Raw genomic sequence first — 20,624 nt, 5'->3', positions numbered from 1 at the left:
TATAACAATGAGTAAACAGTTGAAACAGCAGCAGCAGAAACTGAAGTCACCTGATATGCCAGAAACAAACTGTCATGATGTCAAACCTGGAGATTTGTTATGATCAAAAATTTCTTATGTTCAGGTTGTTTGACAGATCGGTTCAAAGGTCCGTATCAAGTGTTGCCGATTAGTACAACATCCTTAAAATTGGCAGAGAGAGATACCTGGGTCCATTCCACTTACTGCAGAAAGGTCAACCAACCCGTGAAGATACAAGGCGGTGTCGAGGCAGATAACATAGCCCTGTCAATCGCGAGCTTGTTCTGGGAGAGTTAAAGACTGTAGTGAGATAATCTGAGCTAGGGAAATTTGCAGCCCACTGTTCCAGCAATGAAGTGGTGGGCTGGGTTTGTGTTCTTTCTTCCAGAGTTCTCATGATCCTTGTTTGGTTCGGGAGGTCCTGTTTCTGTAACGGGGGGCAGATGATGGAGAGAGAGGATGATGGTGATATTGATGGAGTGGAGTCGGCAAAAGGAGTGCTAAACCAATCGGGGGAGTATCTGACCAAACTCAGTACAGTAATTACCAAGAGATCTGTCATTTTGGAAACTCGGAGGCAGTGTGAAGGGTTATTGTCTGAGGAATATTGTATTTGTGAGTTCTGTGGGTGCCAGCCTAAGTATAACCCGTATTGGGATGGGTATCCTTTAGAGGATTATCATACCATGGTGGGCAAAGTTTTAAACCAAACTGACTGTTGGGTGTGCTCTCACATGTCTCAGGGACAGCATAATGTAGTAGGGTTAGTGCCATTTCCATTGAATGTCTCTGAGGTTTTAGAATTACAAAAAGGGGAGACACTGGATGGAAAATTTTTTATGTCCAAACCACCCCATTTTAAACTCCACCAGTACCAAGTAGATAGATCACTTTTATGTTTGAATATCACCAATTTTTTACTTTTACGCTCCATTAGATTAGGTGGGAGACACTTCCGATATAGATATACCCTCAGTTCCACCAAGGTAATGGTTGGCAGAGTACCAGAAGGGTACTGTGCAGTTATTGTACAACCTAAAACATGTATTAGTCAGATGGGAAAATCTGGAGTAAGATTATTTGTTAGAGAATTGTGTAGATAATGATGCATTCTATTCCTTATGTACTCCCAGATGATGTGTATTTTATATGTGGAAGGAAAGCGTGTAAGTGGCTCTCTCTGAGTTCCCAAAGGTTTATGTTATCTGGGAAGGATACTTCCAGAGTGTCACAGCCAGGGTTTCTCGGCATGGTGGTCACCGGGTATTACCTGTGAGGTCACTGTGGCGAGGGGTCTCTGGCAGCGGTGCTGGTGTTTGGCAAGGGGCATTGCCTGGCGTGGTTCTGTGCAGGCACAATGTCACAGAGGCCTGGTGGTGTTTCCGTTCCATTTGGCATGTTTGCTGCCATCTTGCCTCAGGTCATGTGATTCAAGCTGTCCAATCCTGGTGGGTCATGTGCTCTTTCCAGCCAGTCACAGCACGGCACCTAGTATTTAGGAAGGTCCAGAGCCTTCATTCATTGCCAGTGCAATGTGTTTCTCAGCTGCGGCTGAGAGAGAGTACCTGTGCCTTACCTGTCCGTCTGGAAGTGCTACTAGCCTGTTACCTTGCCTGCTCCAAACCTACTGGACTCACCCTGCACCCTCCATTTACCTTTCCCCTGCCTGAGTACCTGAACCTGCTGTTTCCCTGCACCTTGCCTCACACTGTAACGCCCAGCTGGACTTCATTACCTTTGCCTGCACTTCATTACAGCTCACCAAAACCTGCATACTGGACATTTCCTGCCTCTCACTATCTGGACATTCTCCCATTTGCTTCACCACAGTTATCAAGTGCACTTTAGTGCTAAACCTGGACTTTTTAGTTTGCCATTCCCATGTCTGCTAAATCACTTATTAAAACTCCACCTTTTTATTTAAATCTGCTTCTGTGTCTGCTCCTGTCACACCCCGGGTCCACAACCAACCCAGACCCTCACAGTTTGCACTGGCCCCATGGATCTGGCCACGGAACAGGAGTCTGGAGTGGATTTATTCCAGAGTATTGCTGGTCGTTTAGAAAACCTGGAAACTATGCAGAACCAAATGGCTCCGTTTATACAGGAGATGTGTAAGTGACAAGATAATATGCAAACCTCGTTATCCACCCCTGGGGTATCAGCAACTACACCTCCTCCTGTGCCTGGTAATACAGGGACCAGGGTATCCCCTCGTTTACACCTACCTATGCCAAGCATATTTGACGGCAATCCCAAGCTCTGTCGTGGTTTCTTAAATCAGTGTAATATACACATTATCTTACAGCCTGATAATTTTCCCACTGCTAGAACTAAAGTTTCATACATTGTGTTTTTGTTGTCCAGCTAAGCTTTGGATTGGGCCTCACCACTCTGGGAGCGTTCAGACTCGCTGCTGGATAACTATGCGGACTTTGTATCATCATTCAGGAGGATTTTCGATGAACCTGGATGCACTGTGCCAGCATCGACCAGTATCATGACCCTGAGACAAGAAACCCGTCCTGTCAGCCAATATGCTGTACAGTTTAAAATTTTGGCATCAGAGCTTAAATGGAATGAGGAGGCCCTCACCTCAGCCTTTTGGCATGGCCTTCGGACCAACTAAAGGATGATCTGATCACCCGTCAGTTTCCAACTAATTTAAATGAGATGATCTCACTCTGCAACAAAATTGACCTACGCTTCAGAGAATGTCAGGCTGCATAGCACAGAACTGACTGGTAAAGGTCATTTACTCCTCCCTTGCCTACCCATCCACCCCATCCTCTTATAGATGAAGAGCCTCCAATAGATGAGGAGCCTATGCAGGTGAACCAAACCCATCTCTCCAAAGAGGAACGTCAGAGAAGGATGCTAAAAAACCTCTATCTATACTGTGGAGATTCGGGTCACCTGGTGGCCTTCTGCTCCTGTAAATCGGGAAAACACCCATTCCTAACTGACCCTGGGGACATCAAGTTAGGAGTTATGAGCCCATCCCCAAATACTAAAGATTTCAAAATTTCCTTAGCTTTGGATCTTAAGCCTAAGCCTGTTTTTGTTTCTGCTCTACTGGACTCTGTAGCAGCCGGAAACTTCATGACTTCCAGCCTAGTTGATAAACTACAGATTCCTTGTTCATCTCTCAATCACGCAATCTCCCTGACCTCTGTAGATGGATGGCCTCTAGCTAAAGGAGTGGTCACCAAGGAGACTCAACCAGTATTGGTCCGTGTTGGGGCATACCACTCCGAGTCTTTAAAATTCTTAGTGATACATGAGGCCTCCCAAGAAATCATTTTAGGACTACCCTGGTTACACCAGCATAATTCCAAGATAGACTGATGTTCTATGCAGATTCTGTCATGGGGAACTGACTGTCAGAAATCCTTTCTTCCCAAAATACGACCTGTAAGAAAGACAGTTTCATTAATATCTCCAGCTATTCCCAAGGAGTACCAGATGTTCTCTGATGTTTTATCCGAACAACAGGCGAATGTCTTTCCTCCCCATAGAGAATGGGATTGTCCAATCCAGCTGATGCCTGACAAGATGCCACCCCGTGGTCGCACCTATTCTCTATCCTTGCCCGAGACTCAAGCCATGTCTGAATACATCCAGGACAACCTAGCAAAAGTATTTATTCATCCTTCCACCTCTCCTGCTGGAGCTGGCTTCTTTTTTGTCAGCAAAAAGGACAGTGGCCTGAGGCCTTGTATAGATTACAGGGGCCTAAATGATATAACGGTCAAGAATCCTCTTCCACTGATCACAGAGTTGTTTGACAGAGTTAAGGGGTCCATCATATTCTCAAAATTGGATCTGAGAGGGGCTTATAATCTCATCCATATTCGTGCTGGTGATGAATGGAAGACTGCCTTTAATACTAGAGATGGACATTTTGAATACCTTGTGATGCCCTTGGGTTGTGCAATGCCCCTGCCATATTTCAGGGCTTTGTTAATGAAAATTTCCGGGACTTGTTGTATGTCTCGGTTGTAGTTTACCTGGACGATATACTGATTTTTTTGTCTTCTATAGAGAAATATCATGAACATGTGAAGGAAGTATTATTCCATCTAAGAAAGAACCACCTTTACTGCAAATTGGAGAAATGTGTCTTTGGGGTACCCAGTGTGCCATTCTTTGGTTAAGTCATCTCCGGCTCCAGTCTTGAAATGGATCCCAAGAAGGTGTAGGCAATTTTGGATTGCTCCCGACCTCAAACCTTGAAAGCCATTGATTGCTTGGGTTCGCCAACTACTATAGATGTTTTATTAAAGGATTCTCCTCATTATTGGCTCCCTTCACCACTCTGACCCATAAAGACGCTAATCCTGCCCTATGATCACATGAGGCAGAGACTGCCTTCCAGCTTTTAAAACAGGCTTTTATTTCTGCTCCAGTCTTACTTCAACCAGATTTCGACAGGCCTTTTCTATTGGAAGTGGATGCGTCTTCAGAGGCCGTGGGTGCAGTTCTTTCCAGGCGTTATGAGGATAATTGAGTTCATCCCTGTGGGTTTTTCTCCAACAAATTCTTGCCTGCCAAAAGAAATTATGCCATAGGTGAACAAGAACTCCTGGCAGTGAAATTGGCATTAAAAGAATGGAGATACCTGCTGGAAGGGGCTAAGTTCCCCTTCACTGTTTTCACAGATCATAGAAACCTTCTATTCCTCAAGAACCTCCAGTGTGTGAGTCCTCGTCTGGCCCGATGGGCAGTATTTTTTGCTCGGTTCCAGTTCACTCTGACCTTCCAGTCTGAAGCCCTTAATCAAAAGGCAGATGCTCTGTCCAGATCTCTCCTCTGTGATGACAAAGCGGAGAATCAACAAAATACCCCTTTCTTGGAGTCAAGAGTATTTGCCACACCCCAAGTACAGCCTCCCACTGGGAAGTCCTTTGTGGCCCCAGAGTTAAGGAAGTAGCTCCTCACCTGGGCTCACTCCTCTTGCTTTGCAGGTCACTCAGGTACCTGGAAGTCCTGGAATTTCTGAAGAGAGGCTATTGGTGGCCATCCATGAAAGCGGACGTGTCGGAGTTTATTTCTTCATGCTCCTTGTGTGCTCAGCATAAGTCTTCATGTCAGGCTCTGGCTGGTGAGTTGTTGTCGCTACCTATTCCATCACGTCCATGGACGCATCTCGCCATGGACTTCATCACGGATCTGCAGAATTCTCAAGGGTTCACTACCATCTGGGTCGTAGTAGAGTGATTCTCAAAAATGGTCCATTACATACCACTAAAGAAATTACCTTCTGCTCCTGACCTAGCTAATTTGTTTGTACAACATATATTCCGTCTCCATGGTCTTCCTGCCGAGATAGTCTCTGACCATGGTGTTCAGTTTACAGCAAAATTTTGGAGAGCCTTATGTTCAGTGTTGTAAGTAAAACTAAATTTTTCTACGGCTTATCACCCACAAAGCAATGGTTCCACTGAGAGGGTTAATCAAGACCTTGAGACCTTCCTGAAGATTTTCATGATATCTTCCCAAGACAATTGGTGTGTATTGCTGCCATGGGCTGAATTTGCGCATAAAGCCTCCTACCATTCTTCCAAGAACCAAATCCCATTCTAAGTGGTCTACGGTCTTCATCCTTGGGTTCCTCAATTTCAAAGCCTGCCCGTCTTTGATGTACCAGCTGTGGAAGACACTGTAAAAAGATTTGCATCAATTTGGACTCAAGTTCATGCTGACCTGGAAAAGGCATCCTCCCGTTACAAATTTCAAGCTGACAAGAAGCGTAGGATATTACCACGTATGCAAGTTGGAGACCAAGTCTGGTTGTCCACCCGGAACCTACGGCTCAGAGTACCATCTATGAAATTTGCTCCACGCTTCTTCAGGCCCTTCTCCATTATAGAAATTATTAACCCCATGGCTTATTGCCTTCAGTTACCCCTTACCTGAAAATTCCCAACTCCTTTCATATCTCCCTGCTTAAACCCCTAGTGTTGAATCAGTTCCACTGTGTCATTCCTGCTTCACCCCGTGTCCAAATGGGAAGAGGCGTGGAGTTCGAGGTTTCCCAAGTCTTGGACTCTCGTATCCGCAAAGGACATCTGCAGTACCTCTTGGATTGGAGGGGTTTCACCCCAGAGGAGCATTGTTGGACTGATGCCCGTGATATCCATGCTCCTGCACTCATCAAAAGGTTCCACGCTGCCCATCCGGAGAAACCTGGGGGGTTTAAGGGGGGGTACTGTCACGGCCAGCGTTTCTTGGCATGGTGGTCACTGAGTATTACCTGTGAGGTCATTGTGGCGAGGGGTCTCTCGCAGTGGTGCTGGTGTTTGGCGAGGGGCATTGGCTGCACGTGGTTCTGTGCGGCCACATTGTCACTGAGGCCTGGTGGTGTTTCCGTTCCATTTGGCATGGGCGCCGCCATCTTGCCTCAGGTCATGTGATTCAAGCTGTCCAAACCTGGTGGGTCATGAGCCCTTTCCAGCCAGTCACAGCACGGCATCTAGTATTTAGGAAGGTCTTCATTCATTGCCAGTGCAACGTGTTTCTCAGCTGCGGCTGAGAGTACCTGTGCCTTACCTGTCCGTCTGGAAGCGCTACTAGCCTGTTACCTTGCCTGCTCCAAACCTGCTTGACTCACCCTGCACCCTCCATTTACCTTTCCCCTGCCTGAGTACCTGAACCTGCTGTTTCCCTGCACCTTGCCTCACACTCTAACTCCCAGCTGGACTTTATTACCTCTGCCTGCACTTCGCTACAGCTCACCAAAACCTGCATACTGGACATTTCCTGCCTCTCATTATCTGGACATTCTCCCATTTGCTTCACCACAGTTATCAAGTGCACTTTAGTGGACTTTTTCTTTTGCCATTCTCATGTCTGCTAAGTCACTTATTAAAACTCCACCTTTTTATTTAAATCTGCTTCTGTGTCTGCTCCTGTCACACCACGGGTCCACAACAAACCCAGACCCTCACACAGAGGTTATGACCCTTACACATGGTGAAATGCTTGGCATCCATAAAAACACACCATCTCAATATCTTCATACGCATTATGAACACCGTGAGAAAAGAAACATGACACCTGGTGACATCCAAGATCTTGCTAAATTAATAGATAATATCACCGAGATGTATGATGACACATTCAGGTATACCAATAGGGAGTTACAAGCTTATAAGAAAGAACTTGTGCAACATAGGCTAGTGTTAAATTATGTAATGGCTGTCACTGGCAGATACTGTGTGACTCTGGCCACCCAATTTGGTGTCAAGTCTTGCACATACATCACCAATAACACAAGTGACCCCCAAGGAGGTGATAGACTGGAAGATGGATGAAATTCTGCAGCTGAAATGGGAATTTTGAAAGAACAATAATGCTTCACTGGTTGAAATAGAGGAAAAGGTAGAAGAGTGGTTCACTTGTTTGAATCCTGTGAAATGGTTCTCCGGTCTAGGAGAGTGGGTCCAGGAACTGGTTGCTATTGTGGGTAAACTCCTGATCCTTATACTGATCGTCATCTTAGTAATTAGCTTGTGTGTCAGATGTGTTCCTAATGTATTGAAGTGTGGAAAATGTACAAGGGTGAACAGAGCAACAGAGATGATGGTGGTGAGCAATGATATTATGGATACCAAGGTCAAGGAAGAACTGTATTACAACCCTGAATTAGAGTGTACCATCAGATGATGAAATATGAAATCGTGTGGTCATGCATAGATATATTAAGGTTATTTTTAAAACATCCTAGATAATGTATTCTCAAGTCCCCAAACTTCCTTTATAGGTTCGATCCACATCCCACCAATGATCCCTATAGATCCGCAGATGGCATGTAAGGGTTGTTCTACCTTCTTGATAACGCATTATTTAATGGTTCAGTGACCTACTTGTGTCACACCATGTATAACCATAAATAATCCATTATCATGCATGACTACAACAGGTTAAGATCAGAGGGCCTGATTCAGACCCAGTCGCAAGCGCTGAGCGCTCGCAACCGGGTCGATGTTTGCCCACTGGGCATGCGCACGATGGAGCCGGCTCCGTCGTGCGCATGCGCGAGACCCAGCTAGCTATGGGTGCTCTGTCGCTCTGGGTCTTGCACCAAAGGGGGCGAGCTGTCGATGGTGATTGACAGCTCGCCCCATTTGGTAGGCGTGGCCGGGGGGTGGCTTCACAAATGGAGGTGTTCCCAAGCGAATGCCTGCTGTTTGGGGGCGGCCCCACTGATATCACCAGAGGTGTCATTAAGAGAGTTTCCGGCTCTATTAGAGCCAGAAGCTCTCTGGGGCTTGCGGCCATGAGACCCTACCACAAGGGTCCTCGTCGCAAGCCCGATGGTCGCGATGGTCTTGACCATCGCGACCATCAACTTGGACGCTTGCTATAGCTGTGGGTGGTCACCCACAGCTATGCGAGCGGCCAGGCCACTCCAAAAATAAAAAAAATGCCCCGATTCAGAGCGAGCGCTCTTTCAGAGCGTCCATCTCTGAGTCAGGCCCAGAGTGTGATAGCATATTGTTTCTATCAAAGGGTGGACTGTTGAAGCTGGATGGTTGGCTGAGACCTAAATTGTAAAATTAATATCTGAAGACGCCATGTTTGCATTGTCTGCATGACGCCATCTGGCGTAGTCAGTATAATATCATTGTGCATGGTGCTATTTTAGCATTGTGTACATCTGCTGTGTTACTGCACACTGTTAAAGTCTTTATATAATAAATGTGCACAAATACACATATATATATTTTTAAAGACTTCATATATTCAGTGATGACAGACAAGTCTTGAGGACATGTCTGTGACAAATAATTAAGAATACACAGATACTGTAAGTGTTTGCTCTGCATACACAGTATGCCTGTGGCGATTGAAGTATAACACAGACACTGATATGCTCAGAGGGAGTGTTCTGAATATAGATTTGGAAACAATTGTCAGACGTTTAGCTATCGTTAGCAATTGTAAGCCTTGTGTCCAATGCTGATGTGGTTAAGCAGAATTAACAATTGTATTCTAGATTGTATTTGTTAAAATTATCAGACATCTTTCCAAGGCTTGCTCCACCTGTGAATGGGAGAAACTCCATTGTCTGTCATTTTCTAGTTCAGACAGAAGTAATAATAATAACCAGTTACTGTTTAAAGCTATATATATATATATATATATATATATATATATATATACACACACAATCGCATGTGTATCCACAATGTGTGTACACATATAGTTTCCATTGTAAATAATCACACACAGTGCATGTTTTGCGCTGTACACAACCCCTGCATACAGTGCACCTTTTATGCTGCATGTAGACACACAATGCATACTTACATATAACCATAAATATACATGCACTCATAAAAGGTTCCTGCGCATTATGATTTATATTAAAGTTATGATGTAAAATGTATTTGATATTAATGGTATACAACATGATAGACATGGCATGTTTGGTACTAAACTAACACTGTTTATTTCCAGATATCCGAATCTATCAGCGAGGGAGTCACATCTTGCGTTCGATGGTTATGGAATATAGGAAATTATTGGTTAGACTGTATAAACTGTAGTGTCTCTATCTAGTTTAAATCAATTAAAGAAAGACAATGTAATTTGGAGAATTGGGACATACCCCTAGTGAACTGTCCTATGAACTACAGTGTACTACAAAGACCAAGAACCAATGGAATTATGTTGGTCTGTCTACATTGTTGTTATCATATATCCAAGACTTGGCTAAATTAATAGACAACATCACAGAGATGTATAATGACACTTCCAGGTATACTGGTAAGGAGCTACAGACTTATAAAAAGGAGTTGGTACAACATAGGCTAGTTTTAAACTACTTAACATCTATTACTGGTGGATATTGTGTGACTTTGGCCACCCAATTTGGTGTCAAGTGTTGCACGTACATTACCAATAATACTAGTGACCCCAAAGAGGTGATTGACCGGAAAATGGATGAAATCCTACAACTGAAGTGGGAGTTTCGGAAGGACCATAATACTTTGTTGTATGAGTCAGAGGTAAAGGGTAGAGAAATGGTTCTCATGGTTAAACCCTGTAAAATGGTTCACCGGTCTGGGAGAGTGGGTACAGGAAATTTTTGCTAGTATAGGTAAGCTCCTTATTCTTATACTGATTGTTATTTTAGTAATTGGTTTATGTGCCAGATGTGTTCTAGCTGTGTTGAAGTGTGGAAAAAGTACCACTAAGGTAAACAGTAAAAATTAAATCATGATGGTGAATAGTGGTGGTGTAGGTACTAAGGTTGATAAAGAACTGCATTACAATCCTGAAATTGAGTGTACCATCGGATAATAATATGTGAATACGCTAAGTCATGTATAATAATAATTATTGTAAGTGTTCTTTTAAACATCATAGATAATGTAGTCTCAATTCCCCCAAACTTCCTTTATAGGTTTGATGAGGTCCCACATTCTACCAATGATCCCCTATAGATCTGCTGAGTGCGTATAAGGGTTGTTTTACCCTTTCTGAAATGCATTATTGACGGTTCAATGACCAATTTGTGTCACACCATTCAGAACATTGAATGATTTATTATGCATGGCTATAAAGGTTAAGAATAGAATGTGATTGTTTTATGTTTGCTATCAAAAGGTGGACAGTCAAAGTCAAATAATTGGATATGATCGTTTGCAATTATTATCTGATGATCTAGTCATCTATAGTCTGATGGCGAGTAAATTGAACACTACTCTGAATCGGCGCAATCTGATGCGCACAATTGCGCATCCACCACACACATACACTGATGCACATACATATATGCATACATATAGACGCTCATATGTGTATCCACATACGTACATATAGACGCTCATATGCGTATTCACATACATACATACGCACATTTGCTATTTCAATGCAGACGCACATAAGCAAACGCATATGTATAAAATGGTTCCCACACACTATAGTTGATAACCAGAGTTATTAAAGGTATTATGTAATAATTATGATTTAATATGTACTTTAACAAGATCTAAAGTATGGAATACAGTGGACATGTCATGTTTGGTATCATACTAAATCCCTGTTTATTTGCAGACATCCGTTTCTATCGGAAAGGAAATCGCATCATGCGTCCGCTACTTATGGATAGGCAGTTATTGAATAGAATGTTATTTCTTGTATGTAGTGTTGTAGCCAGTTTTAACCAGTTCTTCAGCAGAAAAGATACACAAAGGGACTGTTGGAGAGCTGAGCTATACCCCTGACACCGTATGAACTGACCAATGACCAGAAGCAAGAACCAATGAGAACCTGTCAATTTGTCCCTTTGTTAACTCTGAAACTTGTAATGTATATAGGCTGTGTCCCGATCTCAGTGTACACTCATCCTCTTTGATGATCACAGACGTCTGGATTGATGACTGTATACGGGGACCAGTGTGCATGCGTATGTATCGGCTTGTACTATTTTATTGCTTTTTACTCTAATTGTTAAATCTTTAATCGTGTTACTTTTTCTTTACATAAATAACTTTTTGTGCTTTGGAACCACACGATTGGACTGGAAAGCAATTCTTTCTTAAGCGACTTGCAGCGCTAAATAGCGACTATTAGGAATCAATATACCCACATACTACATTCAACCCCGGGCATTCTAGTAAATAGATAATGCCCTTTGTGTCACACATCATGAAGTGTCGGATGCTAAAGTTCTCTCGTTACATTAGATATACAGTGTCACTGGTTGTGTTGTGTTGTTTTTACATTTACCACAGTAAAAGAAGCCCCTGGTTTTCCATAGGTTAATTACTGACGTTTGTTGGGAGTTTCCTGGGTTTATGTGATTGTGAACCAGTCGTTTCCTGATATCAGGAGCCTTTCTGAATATTACTAAGTCTCAGCGGTAGAATTGTGTCTCATCCTTTAGTAGTATGTTCCAGTGTTTATTACATATTATTTTTATGCTGAGAGATTTCGCGTTGTATTCCGTTAAGAAATAAACTGATTTGTTTACAGCATTTCTTGTCCGTTTTTATATTGTAGCAATGTTTCTCTTTCATTGAAATGGACTTCTTCATACGCTGTCTATATTATTGCTTTTTTTTATATACATATATTTCTTCTCCTTTAGTTGTTTCTTTAAATCTTCTGTTGTTTCTTGAAGTTATCTACCGTGGAACAATTTCTTCTTCTTCTTCTTATACGGATAAACTGACCCTTTGGAATGTTGTCCAACCACTGTGGATGATGCTCCCTATTTGCCAGGATAAAACTGTTCATGACTACTTTTGTGTAGTGGGTCTTTGTATCCTCCCTTCTTGTATATGTACATCCAGGTCTAGGAACTGTACCATTGTGTTACAGTATTGCGTGGTGAAGTGTAAATTTCTCGTGGTGCTGTTTAGTTGCGCAATGAATTCCTATTCTAGCAGCTGTGGTCACACCCTTCCTTACAGCGTTAATAATGCAGATGTCCAGGGATTGTACTGACACTAAATACAATCACCATTAGCCGGCAGCAGTATGCAGTCAGGAAACCGGCGGTTGAAATGCCGACCTCCAGACTCTCCCGGCATGGGACTAATGATAGGCATCTAAATATCGACGCCTATCATCAGTCCCACGCCAAAATCCCAAAGCCCAGCATACCGAACGTAGGTAAGCCAGGTGCCAGGACCTGTTGGCCACGGGGGGGTTAGGTTTAGGGACTAAGGGAGGGTTAGGAGGGGAGAGGGTTAGGATACTTACCAGGCACAGTCGAAATCTTCATCTACTGGATTTCTGGTATTGGTATTTCATTCGCCGAGCTTAGGTCTGGCAGTATGTCATACAGATTCCGCCGGCAGCTACATACCACCTATAATCACCAAGGATACTCAGGAGTTCACCATGGAGACCCTGCAGCATCAGCCATTGACTTAACCCACAAGGTCTCTATGCTAGCACCTTATTTTGGCCATAATTTCCCTTCCTACCCCAGCCTGCTCTCCTACAGTGCACAACTATGTACGGTAATCTCTACTGTTTGTTTTCTGGTTGTTTGTTTTTGCTCTTTGGGGTGTTATAGGCTTAAGGTGCGTATCCACTTATAGATATACAAATGAGAGCACAATTACGACATTGCAATCGTGCTATCGTTTGTATGTCTTGTGATGTACCTAGACTGAACGTTCACTCGTTCAGTCCAGGCACATCCATCATCCCCGTACATGCTGAACCTGACGCAATCAGGTTGACCAGCATGTACGGGCGATGATAGATATCAGAAACAACCATCGGGCGCACGCATCACTGGTTGTTTCTGACCTAAACCTGCCTGATTCATGTGCGATTTGCAAGCGATTGCACGATAACTACATCGTTATTGTGTAATCGCCTGCATATATCGCCTAGTGGATACGCCTCTTTACACTTTTGTATTCAGCTTATATGATTGAATTGACCCTTATTGCACATCAACTATTCTTATAAGTATTAGAGATCAATTGTATCTAATAAATAAAAATCCTTTTGTAGAGATGCCAGGCTGCAGTAATTTATGTTATTACATTCCTTCCTCCAGGATCACAATTACAGCAGACAAGGTTTAACTGTTTAACCCACTAACATGATAGCGATGAAATATCAGGAAATAGTGGTCAGTTCTACTTATTCATTCAAACCATCTGGGTGGATTGAATTCAGTTAGAACATCCAGATAAGCCCCTGTGAGAGTTCAAATTAAATAGTATAAATGATTAATTGCACCTATATCAAGCCCTATATTAATCATTTATTATTGTTCAGATTTCCCTAGCGCTGTACATCCCTCCGCTTGTATAGTAATGTTACACATCCCAATTATGTGCAGATAGAGAACTTCAAATTTTAAAATACTGTGTGACTGGAGTGTTCCTACAGCCCTGTTTTGTATCAGCTCATGGAAATGCTTTCCCCTGTGTGATATATGTCTACCAAGATGTGACTTCGGTCTAAAACATTTCCCACACTCAGAGCATGAAAATGGTTTCTTACCTTTGTGATCTCTGATATGTAACAAGATGATCTTTTTGTGTATAACATTTTTTAACTTTCTGAGCATGGAAATGGCTTCTCTGATGTATATCTAGAGCCGATTTATATGTAAAACATTTCCCACACTCAGAGCATGTAAATGGCCGCTCATCTCTGTGACTTCTCTCATGTATAAGATCTGCTTTCTGTGTAAAACATTTACCACACTGAGAACATGGAAATGGTTTCTTACCTGTGTGATGTCTCTGATGTATAACAAGCTGTGATTTCAGTGTAAAACATTTCCCACACTCAGAGCATGGAAATGGCCTCTCACCTGTGTGACTTCTCTGATGTATAACAAGATGTGATGTATTAGTAAAACATTTTCCACATTCAGAGCATGGAAATGGCTTCTCACCTGTGTGACTTCTCTGATGTATAACAAGATTTGATTTATCAATAAAACATTTCCCACATTCAGAGCATGAAAATGGTTTCTCACCAGTGTGACATTTCTGATGTCTAACAAGAGCTGATTTCTGTATAAAACATTTCTCACACTCAGAACATGAAAATGGTTTCTCACCTGTGTGATAGCTCTGATGTGTAACAAGCTTTGATTTAGAAGTAAAATATTTCCCACACTCAGAACATGGAAATGGTTTCTCACCTGTGTGATGTCTCTGATGTGTAACAAGCTGTGATTTCTGTGTAAAACATTTCCCACACTCAGAACATGGAAATGGTTTCTCACCTGTGTGACTTCTCTGATGTATAACAAGATGTGATGTATTAGTAAAACATTTTCCACATTTAGAGCATGAAAATGGCTTCTCACCTGTGTGACTTCTCTGATGTATAACAAGATTTGATTTATCAATAAAACATTTCCCACACTCAGAACATGGAAATGGCCTCTCACCTGTGTGATAGCTCTGATGTGTAACAAGCTTTGATTTATAAGTAAAATATTTCCCACACTCAGAGCATTGAAATGGTTTCTCACCTGTGTGACTTCTCTGATGTGTTAAAAGATTTGATTTCAGTGTAAAACATTTCCCACACACAGAACAAGGAAATATTTTATCAGGTGTATGAGCTGCACTATGTGTAACAAAAGCTATATCATAAGAACATTGGTCACAATTAGAGGGATCAGATGATATAGCTGCACTGTGAGGTGCTGGATGTATATTTAGCATAACGGGATTATCTCCTGGAGATTCCTGTGTGATGTTATCTTCTATTTTAATATCTGTAGACAAGATGAGATCTCCCTCCAAGTCATTCCTGCTTGTGCGTCCATCTACTGGAAATACAATAACTATTATTATTATTCAGAGTTCTTCATAAAGCTCACACATTTCACAGCACTTTACAGATAATATTTGGCCAATTGGCTAACAATCTATATTCACAACCATATCTACTAGTACACACAATATGCTTTATTTGGGTCAGAAGCCAATTAACCTACCAGTATGATTTTTCCAGGAAATACATACAAACTCCACACATCACTTTGGTTGAAAATTAAACTTATGAACTTAGTGCTGTGAGGTAGCAATCCTAACCCCACTACACCACCATGTTATTATAAATGAAGTCGTTTAGCTGTTTAATTTGCAGGTACAAACGATGACCACATTATTATATTTACAAATGAACCAACAAGAAACAAGACTCTCATTGAACAGGTAAAATGACACAAGCACATTAATTGCACAAGTCATAGATACAGCCACATGGACAATCTCAACCAGTTATGTTGGTGAACCACAATATCCATCTAGACCACCCTCACACATACACATGGGAAACTTGTGGGATAATTACTAACAGCTGCATCCACACTACTCAAAATTCTCCAGGTGGATATGGATATATATATATATATATATATATATATATAGCAAAAGCAGCTTCTATATGGTCTTCTGGTCATCCTCATGGAGAGTAGCCCCACCAGAGTCATGTTACTAACTTAGGGTAATGACTCACTGCATATAAACACTGAGAGGGAAGAAGAGCGATAGGACAGAGCAACACAGAATGATGGCGGCACAGAGCGGGGGAGGCAGCAGGAAAGGGTAGGGGAATGGTGCAGGGCACACAGTGGGGGAGGCAGCAGGACACGGCAGGGGAATGGTGCAGGGCACAGAGCAGGAGAGGCAGCAGGCAGGGGAATGGTGCAGGGCACAGAGCAGGAGAGGCAGCAGGACAGGGTAGGGGAATGGTGCAGGGCACAGAGCGGGGGAGGCAGCAGGACAGAGTAGGGGAATGGTGCAGGGCATAGAGCGGGGGAGGCAGCAGGACAGGGTAGGGCACAGAGCTGGGGTGGCAGCAGGACAGGGTAGGGGAATAGAGCAGGGCACAGAGGCAGCAGGACAGGCTAGGAGAATGGCACAGGGCACAGAGAAGGGGAGGCAGTAGGACTGGGTAGAGGAATTGTGCAGGGCAGAGAGCGGGGGAGGCAGAAAGGCAGGGTAGGGGAATGGCACAGAGCGGGGGAGAGAGCAGGACAGGGTAGGGGAATAGTGCAGGGCACAGATAATTAACAGCAGAATGAGGAAGACAGCAGGAGGGCAGAGCAAGATACAGAGACAGGTCAGCAGATAAAGTGTAACAGTACAAAGCATCTAAGCACAGAAAGTGGAGAAGCAACTGTGCAACTACGGGTGTGTGGTTGTGTGTCTGTGTGTGATGGAAAGTACACAGTATACCGACAATCACATAATATTCAAAAAACATAGTCGGTGCTCTCACATGTGGTAGTGCACAAGCCAGAATCATGGCTGTTATATGGGGTCTCATCACATTGACCAGTGATTTATTTAGTATAGCTACATCCCTTACACTAATGTATGAGATACACCAGAGAGTGTGGGGAGGAGACTGTCAGATCTCTGGGCTGGTAACACACAGTGACATGATGTGAGGGGGAGAGCAGGAGTATAATAGGGGCTGATAGCTCCTGATGTATAAGATACACCAGAGAGTGTGAGGTGGTGACTGGCCAAGTCACTGGGCATGATGTGAGGAGGAGAGTAGGAGTATAAGAGGGTCTGATGGCTCCTGATGTATGAGATACACCAGAGAGTGTGGGGAGGAAACTGGTCAGATCTCTGGGCTGGTAACACACAGCGACAAGGTGGGAGGGGTCCCACTTGGCAGACACATTTAATGCCTTAGGCCCTCATTCAGAGCCGTACGCTCTGAGCAGAGCGCACGCTCTGAATGAGGGCCGGGCTCCATTTTAATGGAGCGTCCTCCAGGACGCTCGTATAGCTGTGGGTCACCACCCACAGGCTATACGAGCGTGCTTTGTGATGGCCGCGATGGTCGAGACCATCGCGACCATCGAATTTGCGAGCCGGAGCCTGCGGTTGAGGTTTTCAACCGCAAGCTCCGGAGTGATTTTGGCTCTATCAGAGCCAAAATCACTCCCACTGACATCACTAGTGATGTCAGTGGGCCGGCTTCTGACGGGAGGCGTTCCCGTGGGAACGCCCCCGTCAGGGAGGCACGCCCCCGGCACGCCCACCAAAGGGGGCGTGCTGTCAATCAACATTGACAGCACGCCCCCTTTGATCGGACACAACGAGCGAAGGACTTTCCTTCGCTCGTCGCGTCTGGCGCATGCGCACGACGGAGCTCCCTCCGTCGTGCGCATGCTCAGTGCATAACATCGACCCACTTGCGAGCGGACAGCCGCTCGCGAGTGGGTCTGAATCAGGCCCTTAGTTTGTACTGAAAAAGGTGGTGTAGGATAGGAGACTGTTGTAGTGACTGAATGAGGAGATTGTGACTTTTTTCTGTAATAAGTGTTTATTACTCACCTGTGCTGATATCTGTAGGGATTTCCTCCTCTTTACACTGCTGATCACCCCTCACATACGGCTCTTCTTCTCTGTCTATATCTTCTGACTCCATATAAGTCATATACGTTACTTCTTTTCCCTCTGTATCTTCTGCCTTCATATCAGTCACATACGTCTCTTCTTCTCCCTCTATATCTTCTGCCTTTATATTAGTCACATACGTCTCTTCTTTTCCCTCTGTATCTTCTGCCTTCATATCAGTCACATACGTCTCTTCTTCTCCCTCTATATCTTCTGCCTTCATATCAGTCACATACGTCTCTTCTTCTCCCTCTATATCTTCTGCCTTCATATCAGTCACATACGTCTCTTCTTCTCCCTCTATATCTTCTGCCTTCATATCAGTCACATACGTCTCTTCTTCTCCCTCTATATCTTCTGCCTTATTATCAGTCACATACATCTTTTCTTCTCCCTCTATATCACTTAAATACATGTCTTCTTCTATATGTTCAACCTTTATAAATGCCAGACCTTGATCCTAAATAACCCACAACACAAAAAAAATTATTTAAGAAAGTCTGATGAAATTACATGAAATAAAAACATAAGAATATCAGGGTATAGGACACACACAACTTCTCTACAGATCACATAGTGACAGTCACTGTGGTATATTGGTGAGACCCTAAATCCCACCTACCTGATGCTCCTGTGGGATACTGCGATTCTCCTCTGTACAATCCCGTGAATACAGAGGACGGGGACATCTCTCTGGGGCAATTCTGCCACCGGGTCCATCTGTAGGAGACACACAGTAACTGGGTACTAATATATATGTGTGATTAATAGATTATATATAGGGAAAGCCCCCATACCTGCTCTCCCCAGTACAAAAAATGTGTCTCCTCTTACCCAGTGTTGTGAGGGGCCAATAATTCTCCATCATCACGTTCTTGTACAGAGCCCTGTATTCCTCTATATACTCCCCCTCCTGTATGGAAATATAAACAGTGACATCCTGACATCTTATAGGAACTTGACACACACAATGACACAGTCATCACCCAGACACATCCCCTGGTGTTACTGTATAATGTCCCATTCCCTGCAGTCACCTCTCCAGTCATCACCCAGACACATCCCCTGGTGTTACAGTATAATGTCCCATTCCCAGCAGTCACCTCTCCAGTCATCACCCAGACACATCCCCTGGTGTTACTGTATAATGTCCCATTCAGGTAATATATCCCAGGACTCCCCTCACTGGTATATACTATAGGTACAGAGACCCCCCAGTGCTGTTGTATGAGGAGACCATAAGACAGGACAGGGTATTTAGCCCAGGCTGGTATATACCCCTCACTGATATATACAGAGCTGCTGAATGAGGAGACTGTGTGACAGTACAGGGTATATAGCCCAGACCTCTCCTCACTGGTATATACTATAGGTACAGAGACCGTGTGACAGTACAGGGTATATAGCCCAGGCCTCCCCCTCACTGGTATATACTATAGGTACAGAGACCTCCAGTACTGCTGTATGAGACCGTGTGACAGTACAGGTATATAGCCCAGGCCTCCCCTCACTGGTATATACTATAGGTACAGAGACCCCCAGTGCTGCTGTATGAGAGACTGTGTGACAGTACAGGGTATATAGCCCAGGCCTCCCCTCACTGGTATATACTATAGGTACAGAGACCCCCAGTGCTGCTGTATGAGAGACTGTGTGACAGTACAGGGTATATAGCCCAGGCCTCCCCTCACTGGTATATGCTATAGGTACAGAGACCCCCAGTGCTGCTGTATGAGGAGACTGTGTGACAGTACAGAGTATATAGCCCAGGCCTCCCCTCACTGGTATATACTCTAGGGACAGAGACCACAGGCCTTTCCTCCCGTATTGCTGCTCCCCTGTATAGTAGGACATCACAGGCTGCTCCCCCTATATAGTAGTAAACCACAGAACGCTTCCCCTGTATAGTAGTACACCACAGAACGCTCCACCTGTATAGTATGGACACCGCAGGCCACTCCCCCTGTATAGGACCTTGATACTGCAGGCCCCTCCCACTCCCCTTGTATAGTATGGACACCACAGGCCACTCGCCCTGTATAGTATGGATACCGCTGGCAGCTCCCCACAGGCTGCTCACTCTGTATGTTAGAACACCAAAGGCCTCTTCTCCTGTATAGTGGGACACCGCAGGCTAGGACACCACAGGCAGCTCCCCCTGTATAGTAGGACACCACAGGCCGCTCCCCTGTATAGTAGGACACCACAGGCCGCTCCCCCTGTATAGTAGGACACCACAGGCCGCTCCCCCGGTATAGTAGGACACCACAGGCTGCTCCACCTGTATAGTAGGACACCACAGGCCGCTCCCCCTGTATAGTAGGACACCACAGGCCGCTCCCCCGGTATAGTAGGACACCACAGGCTGCTCCACCTGTATAGTAGGACAGCATTACCTGCTGATGCCGGACACAGAGACGTCGCCTTCTGTGCGCTCTATGTAACCCTGTCACTGCCAGGCCTCAGCTCCCCAGCCAGCGTCACGTGTTTACCTTTAGGAGGTCTACGCTCGGCTTTTTTTTTTTTTAACAATCTGATTGGCTCCTCGAAACGTCACTCACCTCATCATCAGAGAGGAGGCGATGGCTGCAGCCATAGAGACGGCGGGTGGGCGGAGCCGCTTTATTCAGCCCTGCCTCCTGGTAATCTCTCCTCCAATAAGGTTACCATACATGTCCTCAGTGCGGGGGTCGGCGGCCATTTTCTTGTATACCAGTCAGGCAGCATACAGTA

At 44.3% G+C, this 20,624-nt stretch overlaps 2 protein-coding genes across 2 annotated transcripts in view; one reads left to right on the top strand and one right to left on the bottom strand.

The window, feature by feature from the left end:
* LOC148502509 (uncharacterized) overlaps positions 1-20,624 on the top strand; it is a 97,756-nt gene that overhangs the window by 60,756 nt on the left and 16,376 nt on the right. The window lies entirely within an intron of this gene.
* LOC148502505 (uncharacterized) overlaps positions 13,916-20,624 on the bottom strand; it is a 346,350-nt gene continuing 339,641 nt past the window's right edge. The window contains exon 12 of the mRNA XM_088449785.1: positions 13,916-15,013. Coding sequence (XP_088305911.1) covers positions 14,004-15,013 — 1,010 coding nt within the window. The 3' untranslated portion in view covers positions 13,916-14,003. The remainder of the gene's footprint in view (positions 15,014-20,624) is intronic.

The sequence above is a fragment of the Taudactylus pleione genome, unplaced genomic scaffold (genome assembly GCF_031769625.1).
Source record: "Taudactylus pleione unplaced genomic scaffold, aTauple2 ptg000495l, whole genome shotgun sequence".
Taxonomy (NCBI): Eukaryota; Metazoa; Chordata; class Amphibia; order Anura; family Myobatrachidae; genus Taudactylus; species Taudactylus pleione.
The sequence above is the reverse complement of the archived record's forward strand: the minus strand, read 5'-3'. Positions and strand labels throughout refer to the sequence as shown.